The sequence below is a fragment of the Chaetodon trifascialis genome, chromosome 6, assembly GCF_039877785.1.
Source record: "Chaetodon trifascialis isolate fChaTrf1 chromosome 6, fChaTrf1.hap1, whole genome shotgun sequence".
Taxonomy (NCBI): domain Eukaryota; kingdom Metazoa; phylum Chordata; class Actinopteri; order Chaetodontiformes; family Chaetodontidae; genus Chaetodon; species Chaetodon trifascialis.
The window spans coordinates 13,440,334-13,456,121 of NC_092061.1; the positions used below are offsets into that span (position 1 = coordinate 13,440,334).

At 41.9% G+C, this 15,788-nt stretch overlaps 3 protein-coding genes across 4 annotated transcripts; 1 reads left to right on the top strand and 2 right to left on the bottom strand.

Moving 5' to 3' along the window:
- Positions 1-901: 901 nt before the first annotated feature.
- On the bottom strand, positions 902-1,946 carry LOC139332807 (fatty acid-binding protein, liver-type-like). Its single transcript, XM_070964915.1, has 4 exons — positions 1,692-1,946; positions 1,279-1,451; positions 1,030-1,122; positions 902-952 (listed from the first exon to the last, which is right to left on the bottom strand). The coding sequence occupies exons 1-4, from the start codon at positions 1,756-1,758 to the stop codon at positions 902-904; spliced, it is 384 nt and encodes a 127-aa protein (XP_070821016.1). The 5' UTR covers positions 1,759-1,946.
- Positions 1,947-3,214: 1,268 nt separating this feature from the next.
- LOC139332402 (isotocin-neurophysin IT 1-like) lies at positions 3,215-5,158 on the bottom strand. Of its 2 annotated transcripts, none has more exons than XM_070964326.1 (4): positions 5,082-5,158; positions 4,856-4,977; positions 4,427-4,631; positions 3,215-3,574 (listed from the first exon to the last, which is right to left on the bottom strand). In XM_070964326.1, the coding sequence occupies exons 2-4, from the start codon at positions 4,973-4,975 to the stop codon at positions 3,429-3,431; spliced, it is 471 nt and encodes a 156-aa protein (XP_070820427.1). In that variant the 5' UTR covers positions 4,976-4,977; positions 5,082-5,158; the 3' UTR covers positions 3,215-3,428. The 2 variants fall into 2 exon arrangements, with proteins under 2 accessions (XP_070820427.1, XP_070820426.1); XM_070964325.1 differs by having other exon boundaries at positions 4,856-4,980.
- Positions 5,159-6,899: 1,741 nt separating this feature from the next.
- Positions 6,900-15,486, top strand: znf366 (zinc finger protein 366). Its single transcript, XM_070964646.1, has 7 exons — positions 6,900-7,053; positions 9,213-10,241; positions 10,374-10,541; positions 11,095-11,245; positions 11,889-12,080; positions 13,850-14,024; positions 14,108-15,486. The coding sequence occupies exons 2-7, from the start codon at positions 9,220-9,222 to the stop codon at positions 14,737-14,739; spliced, it is 2,340 nt and encodes a 779-aa protein (XP_070820747.1). The 5' UTR covers positions 6,900-7,053; positions 9,213-9,219; the 3' UTR covers positions 14,740-15,486.
- The last annotated feature ends 302 nt before the right edge of the window (positions 15,487-15,788 follow it).

Below are 15,788 nucleotides of genomic sequence, written 5' to 3' on the forward strand. Positions count from 1 at the left end.
GTCCTACTGTTTACCATTAAGTTTTCTGAGGGATGCTGTGAGAATCCACTCATTTAGTCACATGATCATTTTCTTTTGTAGTTACACTTTTCATTAAAAAGATGTCACTGAACTTGTTTTGTTTTTATTAAACTGTGAGGAACTACAGAAATTCATAATGGGAGAGAAAATAGCAGAAGTATGTTTTAAACATGCGGTGCCAACACTTTTGCGACAGTTTATGCCATCAATGCTTCAGCCGTACTCCCTACTGTCAGATATATTTTAATGAGGTCTCAGCAGCTCAGCTTTTATGGGAATTTTGTTTTAATGTAAAATTGCATAACTAGGGCTCTCATTGTGTGTCAAAGCAACACAATATTTACTTTAATCCTGAATAAGGTCAAGTTTTGAACCACACTACCAAAACAAAAATGCCACCAGCATTTGACATCTCCACGCTCCAGCTCCACACGCTGCAAAAGTTAGATTTCATTGAGTTGACTTCTCATGACACTGGAGAAAGTTAGACTACCCCTGCTGTCTGTTGAGCGTTTCAGCATCCATATTCATTAGAGAGCAACTCCAGCATGCAGTTTGAAGTCATACAACTAATATTCACCCCGTTGTTTAGTTTTATGGTACCATGACTGCACTGACACTTCTTGCTTAAAAAAAATAAAAAGGAAGTCACATGCAGACTTGTGAACAGCTACTTTTGTACACCCAGCATAAGACCATTTAGATCCCGTTACTCATCGTGTAATGGGTTTAGTGTAAACTGATCTTTAGCCAGTTCAACTCCTAAAACCTCGTAGAAGATATGTACCAATATCATTGACATTAGTGCCATGTCAGCCCAAAGAAACAAAGAACCAGTTCTGTGTTTTAACATTTTTTTATTATTCGCAAGTGCATACATTTACACACGCTTGCTTGTCCTCTTGTATACGAGATCACCAAGTGTCATAGTCTGCAAAGGAAAGGGTTAGAAATTTGTTAAGGGTTATGTAACGCTGAGTCATTAGAAGTAGTGCTTTATCTACTCACATTGACAAGTGTGTTTGCATCCACCAGCTCTGTGACGGACTCAACTCCCTTCAGGGAGCCCTTCAGCTTGTTGCCTTCACGCCTAATCACCGCCTTAAAGTAGCATTGCAAGAGAAAAGTTACAAGACAGCTCATTCTGGACAAAAGTGCAGAAGATTTAGCAACAGTTTGCAGTTACCACATACAGCTTACTTTCCACCAAGCTGTGCATTGTTTGTTCTGCATCCCTGAATTTAGGGTCCTGCTTACCTTTATCTTCTCTCCAGTGAGGGTCTCCAGTTCTGCCTCCTTTCCGATGGTGAAGCTGTTGACAATGACCTTCGTGCCAGTGGTGACCGTCAATTTGAAGTTGTCACCATTCTCCTCAATCTCAGAGATACTCTTGAGGTCTTTGCCTTTCTGGATGAGTTCATCAGGGATACCTTAAGATGGAAAAGCAATTGGTTTAAGAAAAAAAAAAAAAAAAGTGTTGCATTTCCTTCCTCATAGTTGCGAATTTAGCACAGTAGATTCACACTACTAGACAAGCTAGCTAACCGTGCATGACTGTAAACACTCAAGTTTTCATCAACGAGAAGTCCAGTCCACAGCCACAGTGTGACAAAACACTAAAGCTTTTGGTCCAAAACAAACAAACCTCCATGAAAGAGCTGAAATCTTACCAATGGCCTTCATGAAAGGCTCAAAGTTCTCATGAGACTCCAGTTGGTACTTTCCAGTAAAAGACATGGTGACAGGCAGTGAAGGTGGAGGGGGCAGCGCTAACCTACTGGTTTTATACTCTCAAACTCCAGCGTGTCAATCATTAACCACAGGTGTCTCCAATTAAGGCAGCTCCAGTCCACTTCAGAGACGATCCACCAACACAGATAAGGACAGACAGAGATTAAAGAGGTACAAGTTTGGCAACCCTTAATGCAGAGGGGAAAATTACTTACATTTGGTCCAAATGTAAGTAATGATCCTGAAAGTCTCTGCCTCACGATGACACTACATGAATCACAGCCCAAAAACTGCTGAGTGGACACAATGTTGCTGTGAGATTTCAGTGGCTTGTCAATTTCTGTTCCTTCTTTTCATCCTGTTTCCCTCTGTTCTCCACCGTTTTGTTTTCCCTTTAGCCAATTCTTTCACGTCTTCCCTTCTGTCCTCTGTTCTACGTGATCTTTCACTCACTTTTTTCATTTTTCCAGTCAAAGTCTATGTGAAAATACTGAGTAAGATGGTGTTTTACAGAAGCAGGAGGTTCAGAAAAGATGGTTTCTCTCTTACAGCTGAATGTTATGAATGGTAAAATCTGGGATCTGGGAATCCTTATTTATCCTTATTTTGTCCAAAACAAGAAAAAAAAAGAACAGAAAAAGAAAAGAAAGTTTTACACATTCTTGCCAAAACCATAAATGATGAAAACTTAAATAATAGTGATAATAATGATAAAATAAATACAAAAATGTTATGAAAAGTAGGTGTTTTCCTGTTATTTTCACAGTTCTGCAGTTAAAATGCATATTTCACCACCTATTCTTACATAATTTCTATCATATTTTCCATTTTATTGAAAGGTTTAGCATAAACATTTAGCAGCATTTTAGCAGGTTAAACCCCTGCTTTTGTGCACTGTAACTTCTACAGTGTGAACTATACTCTACATTTCACTACAAAGGTACTTTACTCAGATGATGTCACTGGTCAAGATAAGTCCCCCCCCCCATCCCCTGCCCCCCCCCCCCCCCCCCCCCCCCAAAAAAAAGAAGCGCTCTCACAAAGCAGTTCAAGATAAGATAAGACAAAATGATTAAATCAAGCACACTGTCAATAATCTCTCATCAGTGTTTCAGAGTGTTTACGTTCTTCAATCTCCTGTTTGTAATTCATTTGTTTGGCATTCAATCAATCAAGATCTTATCATTAAATGATGAAGTTGACAAAAAATATAGATCAAAGGTGACATACATCCAAGATAACTGTTATTACTGTTGCAACAGTGATATTGTGCTACTGGAGCTGTCCCAAAAAAGTACACCATAGCGTCCTGTGAGGTTACGGGATTATGCAAAATGATATATCTGACAGATAAAGATACAAACTATGGGCTTTGTACATTTGCCTGATAAGTTTTATGCTGACTTATTCTTTAAGGATCTACAAGGTTTCAGTCAGGTGGTTCTAAAATAAAAAACAACACTTTATACTCTCTCAAAACTTTATTTCAACATGCAGATATCTGGATGACCACTGTCAGTATTCATCCCTATTTTCATACATAAAAATATATTGACAAAGGGGGAAAAGAGCTAAATCAGAGTGATGACGACAAACAGAGAAGTACAACCATGTGGATTACAACTACGAGTCCCACTTCTTTGAGTTTCCCATGAGACCTTGGTGTCAGGGGCAGCTCATTGGTGAACTCGATGAGAAGAAGTGTGACCAGCCAGATGCAGGAGCCTGAGGATGATGTCAGCGGGGTCGCTGCCTTCAAATTGGCTGGTTTGGTCGTCTCCCTCCTCCTCGATGAGGCAGGACTGGTCTGTGGTGCAGCTTTCTGTGGCAGGGTTTTAACATAACAAACACAGGAGGAGTTATTGAGGACATGGTTGTCTGTTATGAAGCATGCACTTTACAACATGCCGTTATCAGGTTTTGTGACCTGGCACCATGAACCTTTTCAGAGCAAGATGGCAAATGATCAAAGCAAAGTTGACAGTGAGCGAAGAAGCAGGGCTCAGTATGCTGCTTATCTAAGTGCACTTTACTCTGGAGAGAGAGGTTGCATGACAAAATACATGCAGCTTAATAGGTATCAAGCTTTTAATCTTGGCTGCATAGTAGATGAAAAATGTATATAAACTTACTGTCTGTTCCACAGAAGTGGTCATTTGTCCCATTTAGCTAAATCAAACTTGTAATAGAAGAGAAAGATGCTAAAAAACCACAAAAAAATCACTCCTAGTGCTGGAAAGTACCAAAGTACATTTACTCAAGTACTGAACTTCTGCACTACTGCAGTCAAGTATTTTAATTTAATCTACATTTAAGAGGGATGTTTTGCTTTTTACTCCACTACAATTATTTGACAGCTATAGTCACTGTTACAGATTCTAAACACCCATGATGAGTATATAAAATATGATGCATTGCTATACAGTATATCAAACCACCCAAGAGTACATGAAAGAACTACAATCAATTCCACTTTAGTCAGCTACAGCATTACAATGCCGTTTTCACAGTATTGCAATGCAGTAATTGTTATAATACAGTAAGTAAAATTTGCTAATAACACTTCAGTACTTTTACGTTCTGAATGCAAGACTTCCAATAGAGTATTCTCACAGAGTGGTATTGCTACTTCACTTCAGTAAAGGTCTGAATGATGCTAAATTTACTTCCTGACCTGCATCACAGCAGAGTCCTGAAGCAGCGCAGCGTCCTCCCTCAGATCCACAGGGTCTCCCTCCCGCCTGGCAGGGGGTGAGCAGGTAGTTCTCCTCCACACAGTGAGCTGCTTCTGGGGAGCCCAGCAGGCAGCCGAGGCCCTCCCCGCAGCAGATGCTGGGGCCGAAGCAGCGGCCCCTGTCTCCGGGGCCACACGACATGCACTGGTAGAGAACACAATTCACAATTATTAAGGGGTTTTTTTTTTTTTGTGATTTGTTCTTTATCTGAGTCAAAGCTGGAAAAATAGAGGGTGTTACGCTGTACGGATTATAAAACCTTTGGTGAAGTATGATTTTGGACTATATGCAAACAAAATGCAATTGACTTGAAAAAAAACCCTCAAACAAAAAGAGATAAAAAAAAATCTGTTCATAAAGCAGCTCACCTTGCGCAGTGGTGCATCCATGATGGACCTTTTCCCACCGATGGGACAATTTGAGATGTAACACGCTGAGCACACAGACAGGAGAAACAGTAGGCACACAGACACAGCAGCTCCACTCATTTCTGCAGAGAGAATGTAAGAAGGATGGAAACGAGTTAGTGCAAACATACAACACAAAAAGTCACACAATCTAAGCTGGACGGATGTCCACAGAGGTAAAACTCACTTGTTCCTTAATGTCTTGATGAGCAGTAGAGTTCAAGTGCTTGTTTCAGATGCTCCAAGATGCTCCTTCTGTTTCTGGAGCCTCTGACATGTCTTATATACTTCCAGAGGTTCTTTTGAGAGTGACACAGAAACCCATAAGCCACTTAGAGATCCTTAATGAGTCCATTTTGGTCACTGTCACCTCCAGAGATGAAGCTGACCACTGGGCAGGCCGGGTCAAAGGGCCAGCCAGTTCTGTGGCCCCTCTTTGCTTCTTGCTGTTGAGGATCATTATAGAAGGGCTCGTGGTGCGTGACCGTGCATGTTAGCGATGACAGGAAAGTCAGAGAGGTCAAGAGGAGATTAAATTATTCAGAGCATGACACGAGAGTAGTACATCTTTGATCTGCTTTTGCTAAAAAAAAGAGGAGATATATTTTAAGGATTTTCATCTTTATTAAGTACTTTTTCCGGGACAGAAAGTTTCAGGTCATGAGAAGAAGCTCTGAACCTCAGGCCTGTTGAGCCACCATGATGCCTCTGAAGGGCCTTACACAGTTTTTTTGTAGACTGGATGTTTGCAAACAAACACAACAATGGCAAAAGGACACACGCACACCCCTAAAAATGTTCCTTTCTGTTAATAAAATCCTTAATTCCTCGCAGCAATTGACGCACACATTGTGCAGGTCTGAGGTTGATTGGTCTCATGAGCTAATTAACACAGCTAATGATCGGCCACAACCCGTAAAAGGCCGTTTCGCTGCTTCAATGATATGAGCTCAATTACTGCAGCTCCCTCCTGATCTACTAACTGCCACCTCATCTCAATTAAAAACAAGTTGATAACATCATCTTTGTTCGCTAACTCCTTGCAGGACATTGAGACGTGGACTGCCATTGTTTAGATTTCACACTCGCAGACAAATCATAAAACATAGCTGAAGTCACCATATGAAGATAAGCAAGACAAGCTGTGGTCATAAAGTGGTGGAAACTGGACTGCTACTTAGACAATAGGACACTCTTGCCTCCTAGTGGCTGTGTTGACACATTTAATCTATTTATGCATTCATTTTTTCATTGTCTGTCACTGTTTTCATCTGTCGGGCTTTGCAGGAGGTGGACAAAATAATAGAATTGCCTATTATGCAATATTGTGCAATCCATTATAATAACTCCCCTAACAAGACCCCTGAAATTAGAAAGAATGGTTAAGAAATGAAGAAAGGTTTTCTTTAAAAAGGAGGAAGGGAAAACTGAACATCAGAAGTTTCACAGAGGTGATGTTTGTTGCAGGGCTTTTCGGCTGGATTGCATTATATCATACAAGTGTTAATAGTATTGTGCACAGTCCCTGCATGATAAACACTTAACTGACTGACTATGAACTTTATCTGCTGGAGCCTAAAAGACCTGACATATCTTTAACTAAAATGTTGTTCACAAGCTTAAAATCTTTCATATTCCATCTAAAAACATGAAAGATTTTATTCATTCTAGATGTGGAATTGGTCATCCTTGACATTCATTTGTTTGAGCTGTATAAAGAGAAAGGCTGAGATCATCTGCAGCATGTCACTTCACAGCTGTTAAACATTCAAACTGCATTGTTTTCTTGTGCAACATCAGATCTCGCCTCCCCGCGTTCCTCCAAAAGCTGTGCAAATCCCTATTTCATAGAGAAATGGAGATGTCTATCTAGTGTTTCCTTATTTTTCTGCAGGAAGGCACTCGGCTTGTTGACTTCCTCTCCCCTCCCTTCCTTCCTTCTCTCCGAAGGTACTCATCTGAAAAATGAGAACAAAGTGATTGTTCCTGTTCTCTTTCTTAAGTCACTTCAAATGCTATCCGTGGACGGGCGGCTCATTGTCAGGAGGCTTGCAGCGCGAGCAGGAGGGAGAGAACGCAGGTACAGGTACAACAGCAGCAGCTGCAAGCAGCTCTTCAGCCACAGCATCACAGAAAACACACTCTGCTACACTCAGCTGGTAAGTTCCACACGCAGACTTTGCTGCAGCCTCACACAAACACACACTTACATGCTACTGACTGGCATGTGAGGAGGGGCTTCGGTTTTAATGGATTGTTTGGAATGCATGGTGTGGCAAAGTACAGGCTGGGGTCTCTGCACAGTGCACCTTAAGTGGGAGAGGATAAGAGAATGGGATCATATCCAGGACAGCATTTAAAACTGGCTGAAAGGGAAACACTGAACATTTCAGTTTGCATCTGAAGTTGTAACAGAATCTTGGGTAGAAGCGGGAAAACTTTCTTCTCGCATTCTGCATGACACAAATTGACATCCAAACACTTGTGTTCCTGTAATGTGTGTTTCCATTATTTATTGGTATGAAGCAACATTCCCTGTTTTTAGAGTGTGTTGTATGTTTTCAAAGTGTGTCTTTGAAGAAACAAAATTACTTTTGTGAATTGATCTGAAATCCCTGCACTGTTCATCATCTCATGAATCATCCTCACTTGTCATCATCTTTTCAACATCACTAAAAGGTGACTCAGTCACATTATACAGCATTTGCATGTGTGTGAATCTGGATGTCAGTGTTAAGAGCTGAAACAGTTGATTGATTGATCAGTCGAAAACAAAGCATGGCATTCAAGACATTTTTTTAAGCAAAAATAACAAATTATTCCCTCCAAATTATGAGAATTTATTGCTTTTCTATAATTTATGTGATTGTGCACTGATTATGGTGAGACAAAACAAGACATTTTAAGATGTCCCCTTGGGTTTGAGGAAATTGTAACCGGCATTTTTCACTACTTTCTGACATTTTTTGACCAAACATTTATTTCAGGAAATAACCTGCAGATTAAGCGACACTGAAAAATATCTTTAGCTGCAGGATTGTGATGTTTCTATTTTGCGTTTCTATTTTTGCATTACATTGGAAGAGTCGTTGCTGCATCTGCAACAGCCAACAGAGATACAACAAGTAACAGACAATAAAGTAGAACTTGTGGTCATGATACAGTAGATTGATATGGTTCTCAGCAGTTTCTCATTGATAAGCACTGAGCTATTTACAGAAATAGAATAGATATGTACAACACTGCTGAGCACAGTTTGGATGTGATGCAGAAGTAAGACAGTTCCCCTCTTAGTATCACCATCTTTTCACCCATGACCATCATCTACACCGACATATGCGTGTCGAAACTGCAGTGGAGCAGTTATTTCTAGCTAAATGACATCCTAACATGTCAGAGTGTTATGCTTATCAGTTATTTAATTGAACTCAGACTTCAGGTTGCTCACAGAGATAGAGATCAAAAACATCACGTAGCAGCGGAGGAGAAAAGAGGAAGTTCTTCCTGACTATCAGTGCAAAAAAACAAAGATGAACAGAGCAGAGAGAAAAGACAGGGAGAAGCGAAAAGTGTGCGGGAGGTAGAGGTGAACATTTTACAGTTAACTTCCTAATTTCAGGAGAGGAGAAGATCTGTGTGAAAGGAAGAAGTGAAAGGTTTCAGGTTGAAAACCAGAATATGTAGGTGTACAACACTGTATGAGTGCCTGGTTACACTCCTTCCACACCTTCAGAGAAACATGTTTCATATCATACACAGAAACCAGACACACACTCAGATGATCTTTTTTTTTTTTTTTCTACAAATGACATACATACATACATACATACATACATACATACATACATACATACATACAAAGTGACATATGAGTCACAGGTAAATTTTTTTATGAAGTATGACTACTTTTACTTTTTATGCTTTAAGTACATTTTGCTGAAAATGCTACTGCGCTTTTACTTAAGTAGAATGTTGAATGAATGTAGTATTTTATATTGAGGTATTGCTAATCTATAATATATAAAGAAGTATAAATCGATGAAGCAGAACAGTCTTTTTAGTTCCATGCATTATTCTTCCCTCTCAAAACTCGTCCTCTACATTACCCATGAAGTAACTTGACTGCAGATGGTTCAGTCTGAGGTTGGGGTGTGTTATTGTGCGGTTATTTTTTCATTTTCCCCAAGACTCCCCAAGACCTGTAAACAGACTTTGATGTCTAAAATTGGTGGAGTTGCCCTTTAAGTAAAGTCTCTAAATGCTTCTTCCACCTGTTACTAAGGACATTTAACCATGTCTTGTACTCTTTTGAATGCAGAAAGAAGATGGAAACAGACAGAGTAAATTTCCCATCAGCAAAAAGTCCTCCTCTCAGGGATGAGCCAAGACAAGCCTCTCAGCACAGTTTCTACCTAAGCCCACCTCCGTTCTACATTAAGCCCCCCAAATTCTCCCCTCCCAGATACCCCAGCACATCACCCACCAGAGACACCTACACTGTTTTCAGCCCTCCTGCTTTCTTTCCCATGCTTGGCCCCGGTTACACCCAAAAGGAAGGATCCCAAAAACGCAAAAGAACTCCTTTCAAGATGGACGCACCAGGAGGTGAATCTCCCGACAGAGGAGCAGAGGAGGCAGAGGAAAGAAGCAGTAAGAAGACGGTGGACCTCTCCCACATCCCCTTCTCCCTCGCACCTCGCCCCAATCTCTCTCCATCTCCTAAGCCCACCCCTGGTATGATTGAACTAAACAGACTGCAGCTTCATCACAGATCAGCAGGTATGAGTCTACCTGCGCAGGTGAAACAGGAGCCTCTCAGTGCTTCCCCTGTTTGGCCTCCCTCTCCACTCCTTCTCCACCCTCCCTACTTCCCATCTCTGCACCACAGCCTCCTCCCATACCCCTTCTTCATGCCCAGCCCCGTCATGCACCTCTCCCCCAGTTCTTTCTACCCGCGAGAGGACCTCCGCCCCAGGCATCGCGACCGTGATGGACCTCCTCGCGGTGGGACAACCAGTGCTGAAAAGCTTGGTCTCAGCGTCCACGTGGATGACAGTTATTATGTAGACGTGGGAGGAGACCAGAAGCGATGGAAGTGTCGTATGTGTGAGAAGTCTTACACCTCCAAATACAACCTGGTCACACACATCCTGGGACACAACGGCATCAAGCCACACGGATGCCACCTGTGTGGGAAGTTGTTCAAGCAGCTGAGCCACCTGCACACACACCTGCTCACACACCAGGGCATGAGGCCCCACAAGTGCCAGGTGTGCCACAAGGCCTTCACTCAGACCAGCCACCTGAAGAGACACATGATGCAGCACAGTGACGTGAAACCATACAGGTATGTGTTCAGTAGCAGCACATTGAGTGCAATGTTTAAACTGGAGTCAAATTCCTTGTATGTACACACATGCTTGGCCAGTAAAGCTGATTCTGATTCCTCTTCTTTTGCACTCTTTATCTGCCCCTCCAGCTGCAGTGTGTGTGGCAGAGGTTTTGCTTACCCAAGTGAGCTTCGTGCCCATGAGCTGAAGCACGAGAAAGGCCAGGAGAACGTGTGTGTGGAGTGTGGACTGGATTTCCCCACCCTGGCCCAACTGAAGAGGCACCTGACTGCACATCGTGGTCCCACCTTGTACAGGTGAGCAAAAAAAACCCAAAACAGTTCTCTTTGCTGAAATATCATTATGATTGTGTTGCTAAAGAAGTAGTTCAACATTTTGTGAAATGCTCTCATTTGTTTTCTTAGATGAGAAATTTGACTGTATACTAAATATGAAGCTATGGCTAGCAGCCAATTAGCTTAGCTTAGCATAAAGATGGAAAAAGGAGGACACAGCTTGCATGGATCGGTCAAACAATAACGAAATTTGCCTATCACCACCTCCAAAGCTCACCAAGTAACACATTATATATGATTTGTTTAATCAGTAGAAAAACTATCCATGATAGTTTTCTCCACTTTTTCAGTTTGTTCTAAGCTAAGCTAAGCTCAGCTAACCAGTTGCTAGCTGTAGCTTCATATTTACCACACAGACATGAGTCATATCGATCATCTGATTCCCCCTTTGGCAAGAAAGCAAACATACATACATACATACATACATTTCCCAAAATGTTGAACTACTGCTTTAACATTTCAGTTCTCTATTTGGCTCTGTAAAGAGGCTGCCATATACCTGTTGTCCCTGCAGGTGTGCAGAGTGCCAGAAGACTTTTCAATACCCGAGCCAGCTTCAGAACCACATGATGAAACACAAAGACATCAGACCATACATCTGCAGTGAGTGTGGGATGGAGTTCATCCAGTCACACCACCTGAAACAGCACACGCTCACTCACAAAGTAGGTTTAATTATGAGGACAAAGAGAAGCAGCATGTGTCAGTGGTTTTTGACAGGAGTTGGAAGCACAAGAAAGGCTTTCTTGGCATCAGGCAGTTATCAATTTTGCTGTCACACCAAGACATTTCCATTAATCCTTGTGTACATTTTGGATAGTGAAGATGGCTGACAGAGTTTGGACACGAGCCTAACAGGTTGCTTTGGCAGCTGCCTCAAAGCAATTTCCCGTAAATTCTGTCCTGAAGCTATTTTTAACCCCTAAACATCCAGTTTGCCTCTTATATCTCCCCTCTGGTAGCTTTAAGGTGAGAAAAGCCACCTGATTCCACACAGTTTGACAGTATTACATGGAAATATACTAGATGAGCTTGCACAGTCTTAACTAAAGTAATATGTTTACACTGATAAAAACCATGACATTGTGTGTTTATGGCTGCACTTTTCCATCAAATAAGGGTTTTTGATGTTTTGGTGTCATTTCGTCCACATTTCCCAAAAATGGTATCTCTGTAACTGTGCGATCTCAAAAAAAAAAAAAAAAAGTTAGTAAAATAAGGCTCTGGAGGATTTTTTAGATTAAAACGATCCAAATTTTAAGCAGCAGACAGACTCATCTCACACTTCCACATTCTCTCGTTCTTCAGGGGGTGAAGGAGCACAAGTGTCGCATCTGTGGGCGTGAGTTCACCCTGTTGGCCAACATGAAGCGCCATGTCCTCATCCACACCAACATACGGGCCTACCAGTGCCACATGTGCTTCAAGAGTTTTGTCCAAAAACAGACTCTCAAGGCTCACATGATTGTCCACTCGGACATCAAGCCCTATAAATGCAAGGTTGGTCAAATTTAACATATCAGGACCACAATCGTTCCGTAACCTCAACCAAGTGGTTATTGTTACTGTAACAACAAACACCTGATAACTAGGTATCAGTGGTTAAAGAGACCGTGGTTACCTGCCATCACATAACAATAGATAATGCCTCAATGCATTGTCTTATTAAGGGCAGTTACTAACGATGTATTTTGTCGATTACATGCAGGACTTGTTGGGTAATTACGAAGCTATCACCAGTGGCTGGTTAGCTTAGCTTAGCACAAGGACTGGAAACAGGGGGAGACAGGTAGCCAGCTCTGGTGTTATGCTAAGCTAACCGCCTGCGGGCTCTAACTTCAGATTTGGTGCCAGACATGAGAATGGTTTTGATCTTCTCATCGCAGTCTCAGCAGAGAAAACAAATCAGACGTCAAGACTCCAGCACTGTTGTAAACTAAAACTAAATAAACAAAAGCATATTTGATCACAGCCCAGAACCAAACCTGTAATATTTAGCGGTAATTAAAAGATTTCACCACTTTTTTGGAGTGTCTGTTTTGACCTTGGTGTTTGGTACAAGGACTCAGACGATGACCAGATAGCAATGAGGCTTTTGGCAGGAGGACCCTCCTTGTCCATAGGAAGGATATCGCCGCACAAACTGCCTCTCTAACAATGGCCCCCCAGCCTCCCCGGAGAACAGGGCCCTCAAATAGATTTCATCTCGCTTTCTCTGCTGCTGGAGGGAGCTTCCTGTTTTCTCACGGTCCTCTTGGACAGTTTACAGTCCCTCTCTCCTCCTGAAGGAAAGGACCACCCTAATAAAAAAGAATGCAGAGGAAGGACAGCGCAGGAGTTGCCCTTCCCTGTTCTCCTCCTGGCCCTGTCTCAATGTTGCTTCCTCTCTCTCTCCCTCTTTCTGTTTTTCTTGTGTGTGTGTCAGGGATAGAGAGAGGGGAAGACAAAGAGGAAAAGAGGAAAACAAGGATAGAAGGAGGGAAAAAAGGGCGTGTGTGTCCATGTATATCTGCACATTCATTCATGATTACGTGTAGCTCTACAACACGGCACATTGCAATAAATAGTCATCTGACAAAGGCAGGGGATAAAAAACAATAGGTGGATGGTGTTGGCCTATTGTTTTGTATCCTCAAATAGTGTTTACTGCAGCCAGTCGTGCAAAGTAACTATGTATATTTACTCAAGTACTCTGCTTGCATGCAAGTTAGAGAGAAACATTTTACTTTTTACTCACCCAACTACATTTATCTGACAGTTAGAGTCACTAGTTGATTATCAGATTGAGAACTGACATACAAAATAAATGGTCAGCCTTTTACTGTAGAGTAAATTATCACTGTGGCATCGACACTTTAGAATAAAAAGAGAGCATCCTTTGGCCCTCCAGGAAATAAGCTTATTCTTTGCTGGGATGAAAACACACCACTCTTACATCTGTATGGTAAATATGTAGCTTGAGCCAACATCTGGTTAGTTTAGCTTGGCATAAAGACGGGAAACAGGGGGACACAGTGAGACTGACTCTGTCCATAGGCAACAAAATACACTACCAGCACCTCTAAAGCTCACTGACTAACGAATTACATCTTATTAGATTAATCTGTGCAAAAACTGAAGTTAAAAAATGACAATTCATCACAGCTGAGTTGCAAGGGATTGTACATCAGCTGTTCAGAATGCACAGCACATACATTACTGTGAATGTCGTTTAGAAAATTCTTATGTTTCTTTTCTGGTTGATGACGCTCCTCTTCCTTGTCTTTCAGCTTTGTGGGAAGGAGTTCAACAGGATGCACAACCTAATGGGACACATGCATCTCCATTCAGACAGCAAACCCTTCAAATGCCTTTACTGTCCGAGCAAGTTCACACTGAAGGGAAACCTCACCAGACACATGAAGGTCAAACACGGCGTCATGGACAGAGGGCTGGATGAAAGATGTAAGGCCGCACATGACGTAGCTGATGTCTGCATTTTACATGTAAAAGTCGCTTGATATAATTACTTGTATCTCTGACTTCAGTGTTTAGGCAAAGAGGAAGATTCTGCCTGTCCACTCCCATGGGCCTCCTCACCCACTTCAGCCAAGAAGAGCCGTTTGACCTCTCCCAGAAGCCCCCGGGCCTTCATCTCTCCCAGTCTGATGGCGAGAGCGTCCCTGGAAGCTCATGTCAGGAGGAGGAGGACGAGGAGAGTTTGTACAGAAGGAGCCAGTACAGCCCTGAGGTGGACCACCACGAGCTGGAGGAGAGAGGGCAGGGGTCTCCAGGTGAACTCAGGCCAAGGGAGAAGCAGAAACAAATGTACCATCATGGTTTAGATGAAGAGACATATGAGAGGGAGTCAGCAGCAGAGGGACACGCTGTAGATCCCAGAGGTGAGAAGGTGCACCTCTTGGAGTCAGAGGAGACATCCGAGATGGTCTATGAATCTGAGTTGGAGCCAGGCGACCAGGTGCACCACTATGAGACAAGCCGAAGGCAGTCGTATGGTTATGACTCTGATTCAGAGCTAGGGGATCCTCACCAAGAGCTAGAAAGCAAACAGCAGGCGGACGGCTTTTGCGATGCCACAGAGAGGAACGAGAGCAGATCAGGTGTAGATGAATTCATGTTAGTTACGGGTCAACAGGATGAAGAAGAAGACAAAGAATGAGAGAATTTTGATAAGAAGATGCAGGTTTTATGGAAGGCAGAAGGGGTTTTTGTTGACAGGAAAATGGAGAGGATGTTCAGGAGACACGCCCCTGAAGGGAGAGCAGAGTGTGGAGGTCTTTAAATAAAACTCGCTATGAAGGATGTATAGTAGGCTAAGAAAAGAGAGATGAACATATGGTGTTTATTAAAAGAGCAACGGAAATACAAAGCTGTGAAGCGTACTGCACATGCAGAACATATCAACGGAGGGTTAATGTGCATTTATAAGTGGAAATGTATGATTAGGGTGGAGCTTCTTTGTAGATAAAATGCAAAATTATATTTAAGAAGTTTTTTAAAAAAAAAAATCATTTTGCAAGACTGACTCAAATATGCAACTTTGCTTTAACCGTCTGTGTAAATTCATGGTATTAAAATAAAATAAGTGTTGTTGCTCAAGCCATTGTGCATGTTTTGGAATTATTTTGGTATTTTTGTTTGTGGGACATTGTACCCAAAGTAAGCACTGGGTGTAGTGATGTATTTTTTGATAAATATGACAAAGCTTTGTCAAATTATTTGAGTCTTCATGAAATAAACTGTGATTTTGTTCTTTTTCATGTCTGATGTTTAGATTTGTCTCTTTTTTTTAATCTTTATACCTTTGTTAGATCTGTTTTAATAGGATGGCTGTTTTATTGTATGGCAGTGTAATGGTGGTCATCTGAATGTGATTCTTCAAGATGAAAAATAAAAGCTTGGCTGGAAGAACCTGTGCAGTGAGCCTGCAGTTTGTGTTTCCAGACACCTTAAAAACATCCCTGGGACTGTTTTGTCTAGATATTAAATGTCACTCCTCTCTGTCTGACACGTACTTTACCAAGCCAGAGATGATTGCTGTGAGTTTCAAAAAGCTTGCCTTTCTCCTCCTGCTTCTCTTTCAAAGCAGAGGAAGAGGAAGAGAAAACACCTCTCCCCTTCTCTCTTTTAGGCTGTGATCAAACAGCGGTGACGGACACAGTGGGTGTCCCAGACAAAGGCTTCATATGTCTGTATGACTCAGAATAA